This window comes from Clytia hemisphaerica, unplaced genomic scaffold, assembly GCF_902728285.1.
Source record: "Clytia hemisphaerica strain Z4C2 unplaced genomic scaffold, Clytia hemisphaerica genome assembly, whole genome shotgun sequence".
NCBI lineage: Eukaryota > Metazoa > Cnidaria > Hydrozoa > Leptothecata > Clytiidae > Clytia > Clytia hemisphaerica.
The window spans coordinates 4,523,217-4,539,731 of NW_027104101.1; the positions used below are offsets into that span (position 1 = coordinate 4,523,217).

Genomic DNA, 16,515 nt, shown 5'->3' on the forward strand with positions numbered 1-16,515 from the left:
CAAGTAAAATTGGACTCTTTTAATTGGAGAGTTGAACTTTTAGTACGACATACAGTACGGGTTTTGCTGAACCAGCGAAAAGAAAGCTTAAGAAAAAAATGGCGGTATCGAAAGGAGCAAATACGTACAATCGTCAAAATTGGGAAGAAGCGGTAAGATATTATACATTCATTTAACATTTGTATGATGATTAGTATGCTCAATATGGTCTTTAAGATGGGACCCTTTCGATAGGAACCTCATCCTAATCCAGGTTTTTTTTTTAGTCCGATCTCAGAACAGTTTGCAGATACTTTTTTTCCAAAAACTCCATGCCATCCAGTTACATCAATATGCCTTCTTACCTGTCTTTAAAAATATAAATAAAAGTAATCACGGAAAAGGACGCGAAAAAAAAAGACATAAGTGTGAGAACAGAGTAATCAAACTCGTTAGAAAAAGTACCATTAGAAGTCATAAAAAATCAACCTGAATAAATGCAATTGAAATCTCAGAGAACTTCATAATTCCCCAAACAACATTACATTACTATGTCAAACTCCCATTACATAAATTTTACAATTACGTCAGAGTAGACTACGCTCGCCACCGAAGAGGTTTATTTGGAAAGGGTAATTACATTTTATTGTTCGCTTCTTTTTTAAAAATTGGCCGGGTTGGAAAAGTATGAATTTCTTTGAACATATTTTACCTACCCCAAATATTTAGGAGGCTGAGTTTTAAACAAATGGTCAAGTTGAAACGAACGATAAATGTATCAAGGTCTGTTTTATTTACCCCCTGGTAACTTAACAAAAGAGACTTAACTCGATGTTACAATCCAATTATTGAAAGTTTGTCTCGGCCTTTTTATAATGAGCGAGACATACGTTCTCTGATTACGCAATTTTCATTTTGACATTTTTGAGGCATTTTGATGTAACTGCCATCGAACGATTAAAGTTCGATTAAAAAAATTAAACGAACCTAATCGAACACTCACAATTTATAGCAATAGGAGGAGTTTGATTAGTTCGGTCAGTAAAAAGTTAGATTAGTTTGATGATATTAAATCCGCATATCATATCTTCCCCCTCACTTGCAAAAACTTTTATTGTGGCACGCGATCGCCTTTTCAACAGTTCCCAGACTTAAGGTTTGTTGTACCCCGAATTCGTCCATCCAGAATGAAGTCCGTAACCCCTCTGTTGTGATTTCACCCGCGGCCGCAGAATACTACGCCCCAACAAACTGCCTCTGGCGTTTAAAGGATCAGATACAGGAAAAGTGTGTATTTCCGTTATCGGAAAGTAATTTCCCGATTTACATTTAAGGTGTACTCTAAGGTAATTCTATTCACAACAACATAAAACAGGAAAGTAGAAAACATTTGTGACAGAAGATTTTCTTTTTCAAAACACAAGTGACATACGTAAATCTTTGAATACAAGAATTTGGTCGAATTTGGCATTGGGAAGAAGCTAAAATACGGTGGCGGAGCGGCACGAACTTGTCAAACAAAATTGGGTTACTGATGGAACCGCAACCCAGGCCAAAAAAAAAGTTTTGTTTCCGGAAATGCGGGTGACGAAAAAAAATCTCACCCAGGCGGCCGGAAAATTTTTTTTTTTTCAATTTTCCTAGAAAAACTCTAATTGACGTGTACGAAAAAATAATCCAGGTTCGATGTCTCTTTACTTGAAAAAACGAAATTTTAAGAAGAAGCTGTACTCTAAGGTAATTCTATTCACAACAACATAAAACAGGAAAGTAGAAAACATTTGTGACAGAAGATTTTCTTTTTCAAAACACAAGTGACATACGTAAATCTTTGAATACAATCGTTAAATGGATCGTAAAATCATAAAATGGGAAATAAACTCTTTATAAATCTTTGAATACAATCGTTAAATGGATCGTAAAATCGTAAAATGGAAAATAAACTCTTTATGTATCTTTTTTATTGCGACGAGCTCGCTGTTTGTTTGCTTTTGCGGCCTGGTGAGATATATTTTTTTCCAAAAAAAAGTTCACCCGGCCGATTTCCGGAAACAAGACTACTTTTTTTTTTGGCCCCATTGATCAAACTTAATCGAACACTCACAATTTTGTTAAAAATCTTAGAGTTTGATTAATTTTTTTAATCGTTCGATGGAGTTCGATTAGTTTGATTGTTCGATTGGTTTGACAAGTTCGATTGATCGTGTCTGGTTTTTTTCAGGCAGGCAGGCCTAAAATCATCTTGGGCTCATAAGCAACTGGGTGACTATTATAATCTTAAAACAGAAGAATAGAACTTTTGCTAATCAGGATGTTGTGTTGAATAATTAAAAACCCCAGCATTAAAACAGTGGCTCCTTTGAATTAAAGGCAAACACGTAAAACTTCTATGAGATTGAAATTTATTGGGCCATTCCAGAATTTGTCTGTAATAAGAGGGCGAACGGCACAGGATTTCCGAGGACAAAAGCTTTTACCAAAATTCAAAATTTCCAAGGCAATTGAATTTTTAACAAAAACGGCAAAAAAGAGTGGAATATCTGACACATTTTGTGAAAGAACATGGATTTCCATCGGAATTTACGAACACCACTGGAAGAAAAAAACTATTTCAGAGGCTAGAAAAAAATAGAAAATGTAAGTCGTCTGACAGGGCTAACAAAAGTTTTCTGGAATGGCCCATTCATTTGGAGTGGTTTTTGACAGAATTTGAAATAGCAGCTTTATTCACTAAACAGTTGGTTATTTAAGATAAAAACAGCAATTATTGCTCTTTTTGGGAAATATTGCTGACAACACCAGTTTTTTAGACAATGAAATGCTGAATCAGCAGAAAAGTAAAAAAAGTAAGTAAATGAAAATTACCGTTTTCGGCAATTATTGCCGTTTTTGGAAAGAAAGGTTGATTTTATTATTGAACACGTGGTATTTTATTTGACACCCTCGTTTAGTTTTGTTTTCAACTGGTTTTTGTTGGAAATGGAGATAACAAAATCAAGTCATATGTAAACAAACTTACAACGGGGATTCGGTTTTCTCCTTCTAGCTGTGTTTCGGCATCAATGCAGGATCTTTTTACATATCATTTCAGAACTTTTTATGTTATTGAGCAATGAAAAATTGAACAAATCACTTTTAAAGATCCGTAAAACCTTTCCCTCAATATAATTTTACATTTTTCAAACACCTTTGACATCTTTGCCCTTATAAGGACAGCACATTTCTGCTGACTCAACATTTCATTGTTAAAAAAGATGCCGTTTTTGGCAATAGTTGTAGAAAAGAGCAATAATTGCCATTTTTATCTTAAACACCCAACTGGCCTATTGAATAACAAATTACTCCACATACATTACTTTCCCTCAGCCAATTTGCTTTGTCCCAAAACTATCCTAAATGCCTATGAAACTACAGACTTTCAATTAGCCCTTAAAAAAGGCATATATTTTTTCTAAAGTGAAAGTATCATATAAGGTATATCCAACCATTTGCTTAAAAAAAGAAAGAGCAACTTTCTCCCCTTTCAGAGCAGCAGGAGCACAAATTTTGAGGAATTCTTTAGTCTATTTTGCTTGTTCAGCATAGAGGTGTATATCGTAAAAAAAGAAGGTTTTTAAGCTAAAAATTTTTCTGTTAAAATTTTGCCTTAAATTTTTAAGTAACCCTGACTGAAAAGACATTTTTGTTTTTAACCTTGACAAAAATATGACAAAACATGAGGAAGTCTTTAAAACCCTGTCAATGGCAACATTTTTTTCTATAAACTAATCCAAAGGGCAGGGCTCGAAATAACGGTCGGACATCGGACATTGTCCTACCCAAATAGCTTCATGTCCGACCTAAAAATTATAATTTTCAAGCTAAAGCAACCCTGATCAGACATTTTGTCGGACCCACTTGAAATCATTATTTCGAGGCTTGAAGGGTATGAAAATACATTTTCTTGGGTGACGATAGTTTCACAAACATTTCAGCTGAACCTCTAAGCTAAATTAAATTGGAAAGTACTTTGATTGTTATTTTTGACAAATAATTTCAATTTATCATTTTTTTCCAGGATTTTCCCATTCTATGTCAAACATGTCTTGGTGATAATCCATATGTACGAATGGTAGGTCTTTTTCTTTTCATTCTCTTTAATTTCTGTATACCTCTTTTTTGATAAATATTTTCTTATATGATATATAACTTTCAGTTGTTGTGTGTAGTATCATTGGTTGGTTTCTGATATAAATTACTTCTTTTTGCAATATCTCAAATATTAAAAACCAATGGACTTTTAAACTTGTAAATTAGTTTGATGACTCCTTTTTTCTGTTGATGTAATGGTCGGGTAACTTGCATCACTGGAGGGAGAAACTTGCATAGGCATCAAATGACTGACTAATCAAAGCAGTAAAATTTAAAAAGACATGAACTACGCAGCTCCGCTCTCAGCTCTACTCATTTTGTTTTGATTCAATTTTGTATTTTAATGACCAGCCAGGTCATTCATTTGAGGGCTATGCATGTTAGCCTCCACTGATGCAAGTTACCCGATGTCACGGTATTTCTTTCATCTAATCAAATCACAAATACAAGAGTCCCTTTTGCATTCTCCAATTTTTTGAAGAAAAAATTTCCAAATTATAGAAGTCAACGCTCAACAGAAAAGATGACTCTGTTTAAAATAATGCTTCAAACACCTACACAATAAGGACAATTCAGAGACAATCAAGCAATCGAACCTTGAGACTTTTTATCTTGTCAGAAAGTATCATTGTGAAGGTGCAACCCTTCAGGAAGGCCTTATTATTCTTCAGTTTGAGATTGATTTTTTGTATCCAAGCAATAAGCGAATGAAACCAAACAAATTTTACAAATTTTACAAATTTTACTTAAAGGATCAACGAGACTGTGTTTATATTTTATATTTAAATTACTCTTTTACCTTTTCAGATAAAAGACAAATATGGCAAAGAGTGTAAGGTATGATATAAATATTTTTTCTGTTTTTAATGGCTTATTATTACTATTATAGAGTCATGTCATTGAATTGCGAACAAAGTTATGTTATGTCGAATTTCTTTGTGAACACATCATTTGAATAGTAAATACTTTTTCAGTCAACTAAACTATTTCAGTAGATGAGCATTTTAAATGCCAAAATGTTTAAAAGGTAATTTTTCACCATGGTTTCTGCCCCTTAAAATAAGGGGGGAGTAAAGAAATTGCCTTTTAAAAAAGGGGGATTTTTGTAATTTTTTTAAAATAAGGGGGATTCTTTATCAAGGCCTGCAAGAATCTACTAAAACAAGAAAAAAGGGGGGACTAAAATTTGAAAATTGTTGATTGAATTTCAGATGTTATGTCTTGAATATTAATAATATCTTCTTTCCCGTTTTCATGCTCCCAATTTCATACCCACTTTTTGCAGACCATGCTATATTGAAACTTATGTACATTAGAACAACTTTTAACAGACCAAATAAAAACTATTATTCTCCCTAATTAGATAACGTTTTAAGGTGTTTTGAAAAAGTAAAAAGGTGTTGTAAAAAGAGAATTTCTTCAACATTTTTTCTAAAATCTTGCCCCCCCCCCACTCAAAATGGCTGCTAGGGGCCCATGAATCTGCACCCTCTCTCTCTATTGTAAAAAATATTTGCTGAAGGGTACAAAGATTTTCTTTGAATAGTTGGTCGACATCAATGATCTTTGACATTTGCAGCAGAGACTTATTTTTACAAGTTTTGTCACATCCAAAATCAATGTCATAAGCATGAAATTTTTTACTTGTGTTTTACTGCCTAAATTTTTTACTTGGGAGGACCTCTTGCTTGACCTAACTTAAACTAGGACTACAAACAGAAGACATTAATTTGCAAGGCCTAAGATATTAGCAAAACACAACTGTTATACCAGATACTGCATCTTTTGATTGCTTTTATTAATAAAAAGTTTTATTTGTATCATTTGATTATAGCATCCAGCTTATTTCCAATCTTCCAATTTCTTTTTATTTATTGAGTTTTATTTAGTTGGATATCAGTAGGTATAATGTTGATGGCATCGATATCAAACCAATCGTTGTACTTCGCTATTGTCAAACTCTAAAGAGAAAAATCTGAGGGGGACATTCTAACAAGGGGTACTGGTAATTTTTGTTCGATTTAAGGGGAAGTTTTCTTTCAGGGCAAAATTGCATTTTAAGGGGGGACTGAAAACTGCTGAAAAAGTAGGCAGAAACCATGATCTCACTTTTTTGCATTTTTACAACGTGACGCTAACTTTACTACATTTCTCGAAGATGGAAAGGTTTCTGTGAATGAAATTTTGTGGAAGTAGTTGGACTTTACAAAAGTTGAAAAGAAATTTAAAAAATTTGTTAGTTTTATCTCATTTGCAAAATTACCCATCGGTTGCAATTAGCTGACATGCCTCTATAAATAAGGATTTAAATTTTCTTGACAGTTACTATTTTCATAGGCACTTCCCTCACAGTCATTTGATTTTTCTTTCAGATTTGCCAAAGACCTTTTACCATCTTCAAGTGGTGTCCAGGTGCAAAAATGCGTTACAAGAAGACTGAAGTCTGTCAAACATGCTCTAAACTAAAAAATGTTTGTCAAACGTGTTTACTTGATCTGGAATATGGTTTACCCATTGAAGTAAGGGATAAAGCACTTGCCATCCAAGATAATTTACCAAAGTCAGATGTTAACAAGGAATTCTTCACACAAAATATTGAGAAAGAGGTATGATTGTTGGCTTACCTGACAAAATATGCTTACTCTAATGAAATGGTTAATGCTTACTTAATGCTTAGTTAGGGCTACTTAGACTACACAATATATTGAAAACAATATTTGACAATATTGTTTGTCGGACCGTAATTGTGTAGTCTAGTGTATGTAGCCCTTAATGAAATGGAATAAAGTCAATTTTTAGTCATCAAGGATGGGCAACGTTTTCTGCAGAAAACTCGTGTGAGAATTTGAATTTACAGAGAGCTCTGATAATCAGGATAATATGTAATTTTCAACTAATCTTGATCATTAAATCACATTTGCAGTGTAAAAATTTCTTCCCTCTAAGGCGGATTCCTGTCTCAGCAAGTTACAAAAAGTGGCTTTTCCACCTACAAACTCAACAAAATTCTACAAAATTTAATGAATCTTGCCTTACTAACTTGTTGATTAAAAGTCTATTTCTGTCTGAGAGACAAAAGAAAAATTGCTATAGTTACTGCATTCGAATGACATTAATCTCACTTAATTCATCAACAAACAGCTGGCCAACACCGATGGAACAGTAGCTGCAGGAGCTGTTGGTAAGGCTCAAGCATCCAGTGATCTTCTAATGAAGTTGGCACGTACCACGCCTTATTACAAGAGGAATCGACCACACATCTGTTCATTTTGGGTGAAAGGAGAGTGTAAGAGGGGTGAAGAATGCCCTTATAGGTGTGTGATTTACTGCATTTCAGTCCTAGGTGAGGTGAAGTTTCTTCCCCCTTTCTTAGTCCCTTCTTTTTATACATTTGACATGTTTCTTTCAGTCCTGATACTCCCTCAATAGTCCCTTCCCTCTTTGGATGAATCAAATTTTGACAATATGTTTGCTACCCCACCTGATCTCACAACAGCATATCTTCCATATTAAAATGCAAAATCTTTTTTGAAAAAGCTCGTTGACATTGTGAGCCTTCTGCTAATAAAGAGTTTATTGTATAGCTTTCACTGCAGTTTTTCTGCAATAGTTGTTACCTATCATCTGACTAAATTAGTTGATTAAATTATTATAAGCTTTTGGTGATGGCAATTTTTAATTGATTTGGTTTTTTTTTCAATTTTTCCTTTTCATTTCTTTCGTCGATCTTAAGGGTTGGAAATATTATCCAATAATTGGCACTTTAAAGTCGTTTTTAAGATATCTCAAAATGGATGCAAAATGTTTTCACACTCATTTTACTATTTGTAGACATGAGATGCCGAGAGCTCCTGACGATCCACTGGCCAACCAGAACATTAAAGACCGTTATTATGGTGTTAACGACCCAGTAGCTGATAAGATGATGCAGAGGGCAGCAGCCATGCCGAAACTAGAGAAACCGTCAGACAAAACCGTCACTACGCTGTATGTTGGTGGACTTGACGATCGAATCACAGACAAAGATTTGAGGTGAGTGTTTTTGTTACCATTTGAACCAAGTGGCGAGAGAATTTTCTTTTCAATTCGTTTTTCTTTAGAAATAACCACTAGTACCTTAAGGGGAGAAATTTTTGTGGGAAGAAATTTTCGCACAGCTCAAAATTTGGAAGTTTCGCGGATGAGAGAACCTTTTTGTTTACAATATGGCCTATTTTGCCCTGGAAAGACCAATTTTAAAGGTGATTTTTTAAATCCTGAGAATATTCGTGTTTCGCGGAATTGAATTTTGTAGATTTTTCAAAAAACCGCGAAAATTTCTTCCCTTGAGTTAACTATCTTATAATTTTACTCTCGGGTACCTAAGCCTTCCCACTTGGACATGCCTATTTAAACTTATTACATCTCAATGTTTTGAGGTTTGATTTGAGGTACCCGAGAAAAATACTTTTTTGCTTAACCCCCCAAAATAACTATTCAAGGAGGTGTCTTTTGCAGAACTCTTAAAACTTTTCTTTTATAGAGATTACTTTTACCAGTTTGGTGAAATCCGTTCTATCAACATAGCCACTGGGAAAAGCTGTGCATTCGTTTGCTACACGACTCGTATGGCTGCCGAATTTGCCGCTGATCGCTCATTCAATAAAGCAATCGTCAAAGGCAAACGATTGAAAGTGTCATGGGGAAGATCTCAAGAGGAAAGAAACGCTGGAAAAAGCAAAGAGGATCGAAATTCCAAACACTATGCACCAGTACCCGGATTACCTGGAGGTTAGATATTTAGGAACCTGTTTTTTGTTTTTTTGTTTAGCCTAGCAAGAGAAGTTTTAGCTGCTCATATGCAAGGGATATACTAAGACGCCGAGATGGAGAAAGCATGTTTTCGATTTTATATCTTGTGGCCACACGCACAAAGTTTTTTCGGTGGTAGCGTTGCAGTGTACACTTGGCTTTAATTCAACTCCCCAAGAATTGTACAAGCATTACGAAGCCTCTGGCAGAGGTCAACAAAATCATTCTATAACCTTGGCTTTAAACTGCAAAAATTAGCTTAAAAACGTTAGAAATGCCGATATCTATCTACGAACACACTAATTTTTAATTTCACTTTCATTTCTTCAGCTTTGCCTCCTGTATCTGGTAACATCACCGACGTCCCCCTACCACCCTCTGTAGGTGGTGGGGCATCCTCCACTGAGCAGTCAGGAGGAAGCCGCTCCCAACGTATGCCACCTCCAATGAACCGACCTCCACCACCACCACATCATATGTTTCCGCCACCACATAACTATGGACCACCTCCTAGGGGTAGGATGCCCGGTCCCCCACCTGGTGGCTTCCCTCCTCCACCCAGCCTAATGGGGCCACCACCACCACAGTTTGCACCACGCAACCCATCTGATAGTGGGAGCCGACCTCCCCGTACCCAAGTCCATTACCCGTCTCAAGATCCTCATCGAATGGGGACTGGTACTGGACAAGTACAGGAGTGATTTCGATCTCGGTACATAATTCAATCTCGGTGCATAAGAGATCAATATTGATACAAAAGTGACCACTGATAGTACTAATGGTCGGTACATCCACAACAGGAGTATCAATCAATATTTTTAAACTAAGTTTGGATTTTTATAACTCATTTTTATTTCATTTTTTTCGGAAAAAAGAATGACATTTTTAAAAAACAATTGATACTTATCAATAATTTTTTGTCAGTATCCTCAGGACGCCTCAATAAATCTTACATCCTGTATTGCTGGCGCCAAATAATTTTCACTGCTAATATTTGACCAAAGAGCAAAGCTTTAAGGAATACATTAAGGTTTTTTTTATTCCTTCAGTATTTCAAATTCTATTTACAAAGAAAATAAATCAAATTAAAAACTTAGAAATCTCCAATTACACATTTCGGACAAGATCCATATTTTGGACAAGATCTATATTTCGGACAATTCATTCATAGTTACAAATTAGTTTTGATAAATTACTTGTTTTGATTTTTGTTAATAAATAATACTTCTTTTTTGTTTCAGTTTTAAAAATATGGTTAGTATATATTATAACAGCCGGTTGTCTGCATAAGTCAGTTCGAAAATAGATATCATACTAGATGAATTAGCGAGTAAACTATCGAAACATCAAGCCAGCAGGGATTCAGTCGATCTCAGGAAGGCCTTTAAAATCGAGTCTTTTAGACAGATCTTAGGGAAGCTTCGGGAAGTATATTTTGCAAAAAAGCAACTTGTATTTTAGTTGTTTGGCTGAACCTTTTCTAGGATAATCATACATTAATTTATGTGATCAATAGAATTTAAGAGAAAAGTCGTGGGAAAGTGACAAGTTTCAAGGCAAAAAAACAATGTGCTAATCCAGTAGGAATACATGCATGGTTGGTTCAGAGGATATATTTGCTTCTGAGATTTACTGCCGAACAATGCATCGCCCCCCTTGACATCACTATGTCCTTCCTCTCATCCCCATGAACTGACTGTGCTGGAAGATCCCAACCCAGCTGGCACACAACGTTGTTTTAACGTTTATCTAACGCATAACGTCCATATAACGTTAGATGAACGTTGAAGCAACGTTGTGTGCTAGCTGGGAAATCATTTTTATTGTTTTGATTTGTTGTTGCTTTTTCATCGATGTTTTTCACTTGAAATACTTTCGTCATCGTCCAACTCTTCTTCACTTTCTTCGGCTGCCGGCAAATCTTTGTCACGTGACTTTCGAATATCCAAATAAACACTTAAGACGATACCAACGAACAAAAAGAACAGGCCAATCCAACAAACGTAGAAAGACCATTGGTAGGGAAGGTCGTTGTAGAAAACGATATAACAAGCCATTGCCACGATACAATGGACAACTATAATGAAATTTGAAGAAGGAAATATTCATACTTTATCTGATATTAGCACTCAAACTCGTGTTAGTGTATTTTTAAAGGGAGGATATCCAAGGTCCAAGGGAAGATCCACAGGACAAAATTGGATGACAAACAGTCCAAACAGTCGTCCACCCAACTACACTAGGGAAAAATTTTGGATAGTTTTTATGTTAATCTCTGTATGTTTGATTTTACTTTTTGTCAAGGAAGAAAAGCTACCTTAAGTGTGTAGATCATATTATAATTCTTTTGAAAAAGTAGCTCAGAAAATTGAAAATGATAGTTTAAGGTAGTAAAGACTTACAGGATAGAACACGAAGAATCGTTCCAGCAGTCAAAGGACCAATATTCAAGATTGCTAACATCAATGCCAAAAAAATGTAGAAGTTACCAATCAACATCAAGATTCGTACAAGATCTAATTCACCGTCTAAAAAAAAGCAAAAGAATATACAACAATAGCTGCATATTGTGAGGACAGTAGGTTGGACTTTCTTCAAAATCTAAGTAGAGCAATTCCAGGGGCTATAGAAGTATTGATTTACTACGCGAGTTTAAAGCCATAAAATTGGTAACACGATGGAACAAAATTCGAAGAAAATATATTTTTTCACTCAAAAGTAGACAGCCTTAAAACGCTTATCCTTATACTATGACATCTCCTCCCCATTGGACCATTGGAAATAAAATGGGAAAATATATAATAATAATAATAATAATAATAATAATAATGATATATTTCTGGCATTTCCAAAATTTACATTTGGCTCTTCACCTGAAAATTCTGTATATAATATATGTGCAATGTCTAGAAAAAAAAATTGTAAAATAACCTGATAGTATACTGAAGAAAAATTGGGACTGTATGCGGACAAGCAGATAGGGACGAAGCGGTGGGCTAGTATGACGAATAAAATGATTAGGATTAAGAAGTATAAGGGGTAAAATGTAAATAGTGATAGTGATAGAGCTAGACTAAAACCTAAACAAATCCGAGTATCTGAGTATGCTAGCTGAGGCCATCGCAATGTGTGCTATTATAAAAAATTAACGAATATATTAAAAAAAAAAAAATACTAACATAATGTTATAAGCTAGACTAGACTAAGGTTCAAGTACTATTGGTGGCTAGAGGTAAAGTAAGCGACAAAATAGATCTAAGAACTCGGTGAGATAGAACTCGAGTGACTTAGGGCAAGTCTCAAAAACCTAACAGTTTCCCCTAAGTTTTCGCTACCAATAGCAGCCAGATTCAGAGATCCACTTAGGGCTCTAAAGTACCTCTATACCTTAAGGTTTCAGGGCCCGGTTGTTACGTAATTAAATATTAACCTAAAAATTAATTATTAAAGAAATTGTAATCATGACGTCATAATTTGATCGAATTTAGTGACGTCATGAATCGTATAATCGCTATAATATAAAAAATACATGTCAAATCTATCCCAAATTTGAACCAAAGATACATCTAACTAAAATATAACTTTTTGAAAAAAAAATTTTGGAAAAATTTGATGACGTCAGCGAAAAATTGCATTTTTCAATTTTTTGAATTTTTTGCTGACGTCATGAAAATCTTCAAAATATTTTTCATTGAAAAGCTCGGCACCATTAAGATGCGTCTTTGGTCCAAATTTGACAAAGATTTGACATGTACTTATAGAGTTAGAGCTAATTTACGATTTATGACGTCATAATTTGATGACGTCACAATTCACATTTTCTTTAATAATTAATTTTTAGGTTAATATTTAATTACGTAACACCGGGTCCTGAAACTTGAAGGTATAGGTCATCTAAAAATCCATAAGTGAATCCCTGAGAATGGTTGCTATTGGTCGCGGATTCGGGATTTGTGATTTTTAAAAATCTAGACACGCCCTAACTCACCCGAGAATCACGACAGAGCGTAAGATAGAATGAGTAAAACTTGCATAGATTGCAACACCGAAGGCTGTGTAAAAGTGTACTGGACCTTGCAAAACACGACCAGTATTTTGACATAAATAAGTGAGCTATCAACTATCTAAATTAAATTAATTGAAAATAATTAAACATCAAATGGAAAAAAAAAAAAAAAACTTCATAGAACTAGAATATAATAAAGTCATATATATGCACTGAAGAAAATACAGACTAAGTAAACCTAAGAACAGATGGGCTAAATCTAAAAATCAGAATGGAGACTAGGGAACCAAGGCTACGAGTAGGGATATTAGAAGAATTGAAATCAGAATTAATTTAAAACTAAAATGGCGCGTGAATCAAATCGAGAATTAGACTAAAACTAGGTATAAGAAATAATATAACATAGAAAGCACCAGCTAGGAAATAGCGAGTAGCAACGCAGGGACTACAGTTGGTAGAATATGGTACTACTGTAAGCTCCTAGCTAGGGCTTTGTCGAAAAAATATTTTTTTGTTTCTTGACAAAAGGCTTTGTAAGTTTCTGAGTCACGACAGTTAACAGGTAGTTCATTAAAATTTTTAGAAGCTTCAGATTCAAAGGAACCACTAACATTACAGGTTTCACGCAATTTAGTTCCACCAATTACATCCGTTCGAGTCTTGGCTTGCACATATTTCTCCATAGGGAGGAATTTGGGCCAGTCATTCATATTCACTGATTTCCACGCAAGTTTAGCCAAACTGTATTCGGTCCGTTCTTTGACAGGTAGCCATTTCATATCTATTACGTCAGACTTGCGAGAGTAGCTCTTCCGGACGAAGCTAGCTGTGGCATTTTGGACTCGTTGTAATTGGTTGAATAGATATTGTGGTGCTTTGTGAATTACGGTATTACCATAGTCTATTTTACTCAATACAAGAGATTCTGCCAATTGGCGTCGTACACGGTATGGTAAATATCGTTTGATGAGGGATAGACTCTTCAGCGTGCCATATGCTTTAGTGACGATTTTTTTGACATGTTTATTCCATGTTAGGTTTTCGGTGAAGATGATTCCTAACAGCTTGAATAGGGGAACACGCTCAATCACATTTTCGTTATTTGACTTGATTTCGAATTCAAAATTATGCCTCCTTGCCATTTGAGATGTGGCAAAGAGCATCGATTTAGTTTTTCTGGCGTTAAATATCAAGTTCGAATCCAGCGACCATTTCTCAATTACGCTAATATCAGAGTTCATTTCAGTGACACAATTTTCAAGCTCGTTTGGTTTGGTGTGGCGATATATAGTCGTGTCATCAGCATATTGAACACATTTTGCGGTGGTTTTTGTTGCCATGTCGTACACGTAAATGTTGAAGAGAATGGGTCCAAGTATGCTTCCTTGGGGGACGCCATTAGTAACTGTGAGAATGGATGACTTCTTGTCGTTGATCTGTACGTACTGAAGTCGATTGCTCAGATAGTTGGAGATAACATAGAGTGACTTTTTTGAGAATCGTAGTGTGTGAAGTTTTTTGATAAGAGTTTCAAAATCAACTGTATCAAATGCTTTTGAAAAGTCAGCGAGAACTGAAATATATCCTCCAATACCATCCTAAACTGGCAGTTTTGAAATAAAAAAGATTTTATGACAATTTCCAACCCCACTCAGTAAAAGGCTGACGTACGTGGCATCGGTACAAACTTTCGTGAGAACAATTAAGATCACAAAAAGCGGAGAAGGGATCGGGGACAAGTTTGTTCTCTAGTTTACAAAATTTCTTACCCGTCCCATTGAAGAAAGTCACACTTTCACAATCAGCTCCATTGCATCTCTGGAAAATCCCTTCATGGTAATCTGGTGTGTTCCCTCTCCAATAAGATGTCGCTATGGCAACCAATTCTAACATGGTACCACCAATAATGAGGAACCATGATAAGATCACACAAATGTTAATCTTTCCGCCTTTTTTGGACTTGAGGCGTTGTTCCATCATATTTTCGATATTCATTTTGATTTATATTTGTGTTCAAGAACAATTTTGCAATTTTTTCGAGATACTCGTTACTTTTTAGGTTGACACCATTCTTAATCTTGTTCTGTGTTGTCTTTCACTCAATTTCTTTTACCCTATGGAAATTAGAAAATGATTTCAAATTTGTAGCTAAATATGACTTTGAACTAAACCACAATTTTGGAATGGATTTGATTCGGTGATTACGTCTTGATTAAGTCTTGTAAAAAAATTATTGAAATTACATTACATATCCTATTGCCACACTGGTGTCTTCAGAACTCGAGCCTCTATTACTCAAAGGTCTTCTTAACTCGAACAAGTTTTCTTGTCCCCTCAGTTAATGGCTTATAAATGACTTTTAATAACTCAAAATTTCTATGACAAATTTCGATTCCCTGTGTGTATTCGAGTTATGGAGACTCAACTGTACTTCCAAAACAATCTTCCGCCTGATTATTCTGCGGTTACTTACAAAAATTAGTTGTTTTCAGAAATCCACGATTTTTTTCAATTTTCCAACTTAATATCTACAAGAAAGCAAAAAAATCTAAAACCTTTTTAACTTCATCTTCAAATTATAAAATTTTCTACAATATTTTTAATTTCACACTTGCCTGTTTTCTCAAAGATGTTAAACGCCCAACAAAAGAACTTTTTTCCATATTCCATAGAAACAATCTGTTGTCTTAGAAAAGCAAATATCTGATATGTGAAAAATTTCATGTGCAAAAACTTCCCTTCTTCAACGGTCCATAGTGCTGAAATATCTTCATGCAAATCTTCCTACTTTACACATGCCCTTTTCTACGATTTCTCACTCCAACTCTACTGTTGAAACGAGATGAAAATCCAGTGGCGAGCAAGAGCGGTGACCTCCTTTGCCTTTAAGTCCTTTAGAAAACTCTTGAATGCGGTCGTAAGCTTGCTCACTCACAAATCCATCAGCGATAGAGACAGGGATATGTTCTTATTTAGGCAAATGAAGAGTGCGGATTGGAAAAATCAAAAAATCAAATTTCAGTCCCACTAAAGGTCGGGAAAAAAGGAAAATTTCAATTTTTTGCCCTTAAAAACATCAAAATTTGGTCAGATTAGGACCAATAAAGATCGTAAAATTCACAAAATTTCTCTTTTTTTCCTGCTTTTTAGTCCCGCTAAGGGTCCGAGGGAGTTAAAAGTCGGGTGACACATGCCCGTCAGCTCGCAATTGTAGTGCCCCCGGGCGCAGGAATCAGACATTTCCATGAAGTTCAAAAGTTTGATTCTTCCCTTGTACATTCCGTAAAACATTTTTCGAACAGCAACTTCTGAACTAAAAATCTAACCAATCCCACATTATATAAAACCTTTCTAGGTATCCAAACTGAATCATCTACAGATAAATATTATAGTCTAGTGAAAATAAGACTTTTTCACCACACTGTGCCAGAGCTTTTTCTTTCACTAAAAAAGAAAAAAAACGACCTACTTAACTTCACAATATTTCAAAATTCCAACGATCACGCAATATGAAACATTAAAAAAATCCTAGTTGTGAAGAAAGAAAATTTCGACCAAAAAGCAAAATATAAATTCATATTGGCAACAAGACACTTGATTATTATGAT

At 35.0% G+C, this 16,515-nt stretch overlaps 2 protein-coding genes across 2 annotated transcripts; one reads left to right on the forward strand and one right to left on the reverse strand.

Annotated features, from left to right (window-relative positions):
- Positions 1 to 46: 46 nt before the first annotated feature.
- LOC136813167 (pre-mRNA-splicing factor RBM22-like) lies at positions 47 to 9,797 on the forward strand. Its single transcript, XM_067069699.1, has 8 exons — positions 47 to 152; positions 4,037 to 4,090; positions 4,918 to 4,947; positions 6,483 to 6,716; positions 7,252 to 7,424; positions 7,942 to 8,142; positions 8,633 to 8,880; positions 9,232 to 9,797. The coding sequence occupies exons 1-8, from the start codon at positions 99 to 101 to the stop codon at positions 9,600 to 9,602; spliced, it is 1,365 nt and encodes a 454-aa protein (XP_066925800.1). The 5' UTR covers positions 47 to 98; the 3' UTR covers positions 9,603 to 9,797.
- An 825-nt stretch (positions 9,798 to 10,622) lies between these two features.
- LOC136813176 (uncharacterized) lies at positions 10,623 to 15,023 on the reverse strand. The gene is made up of 3 exons (XM_067069707.1): positions 14,677 to 15,023; positions 11,304 to 11,429; positions 10,623 to 10,978 (listed from the first exon to the last, which is right to left on the reverse strand). Exons 1-3 carry the CDS (start codon positions 14,900 to 14,902, stop codon positions 10,749 to 10,751), a joined length of 582 nt encoding a protein of 193 aa, XP_066925808.1. The 5' UTR covers positions 14,903 to 15,023; the 3' UTR covers positions 10,623 to 10,748.
- Between the last annotated feature and the right edge of the window lie 1,492 nt (positions 15,024 to 16,515).

What these genes read in the sequence shown, in the direction of transcription:
- LOC136813167 (XM_067069699.1), top strand. Translation starts at nt 99, where the DNA reads ATGGCGGTATCGAAAGGAGCAAATACGTACAATCGTCAAAATTGGGAA. An exon ending in GTCAAAATTGGGAAGAAGCG is followed by an intron (nt 153 to 4,036) that starts GTAAGATATTAT and finishes ATTTTTTTCCAG; the next exon opens with GATTTTCCCATTCTATGTCA. An exon ending in ATCACAGACAAAGATTTGAG is followed by an intron (nt 8,143 to 8,632) that starts GTGAGTGTTTTT and finishes TTTCTTTTATAG; the next exon opens with AGATTACTTTTACCAGTTTG.
- LOC136813176 (XM_067069707.1), bottom strand. Translation starts at nt 14,902, where the DNA reads ATGAATATCGAAAATATGATGGAACAACGCCTCAAGTCCAAAAAAGGC. An exon ending in GACTTTCTTCAATGGGACGG is followed by an intron (nt 11,430 to 14,676) that starts GTAAGAAATTTT and finishes GCTTTTTTTTAG; the next exon opens with ACGGTGAATTAGATCTTGTA. An exon ending in GATTCTTCGTGTTCTATCCT is followed by an intron (nt 10,979 to 11,303) that starts GTAAGTCTTTAC and finishes ATTTCATTATAG; the next exon opens with TTGTCCATTGTATCGTGGCA.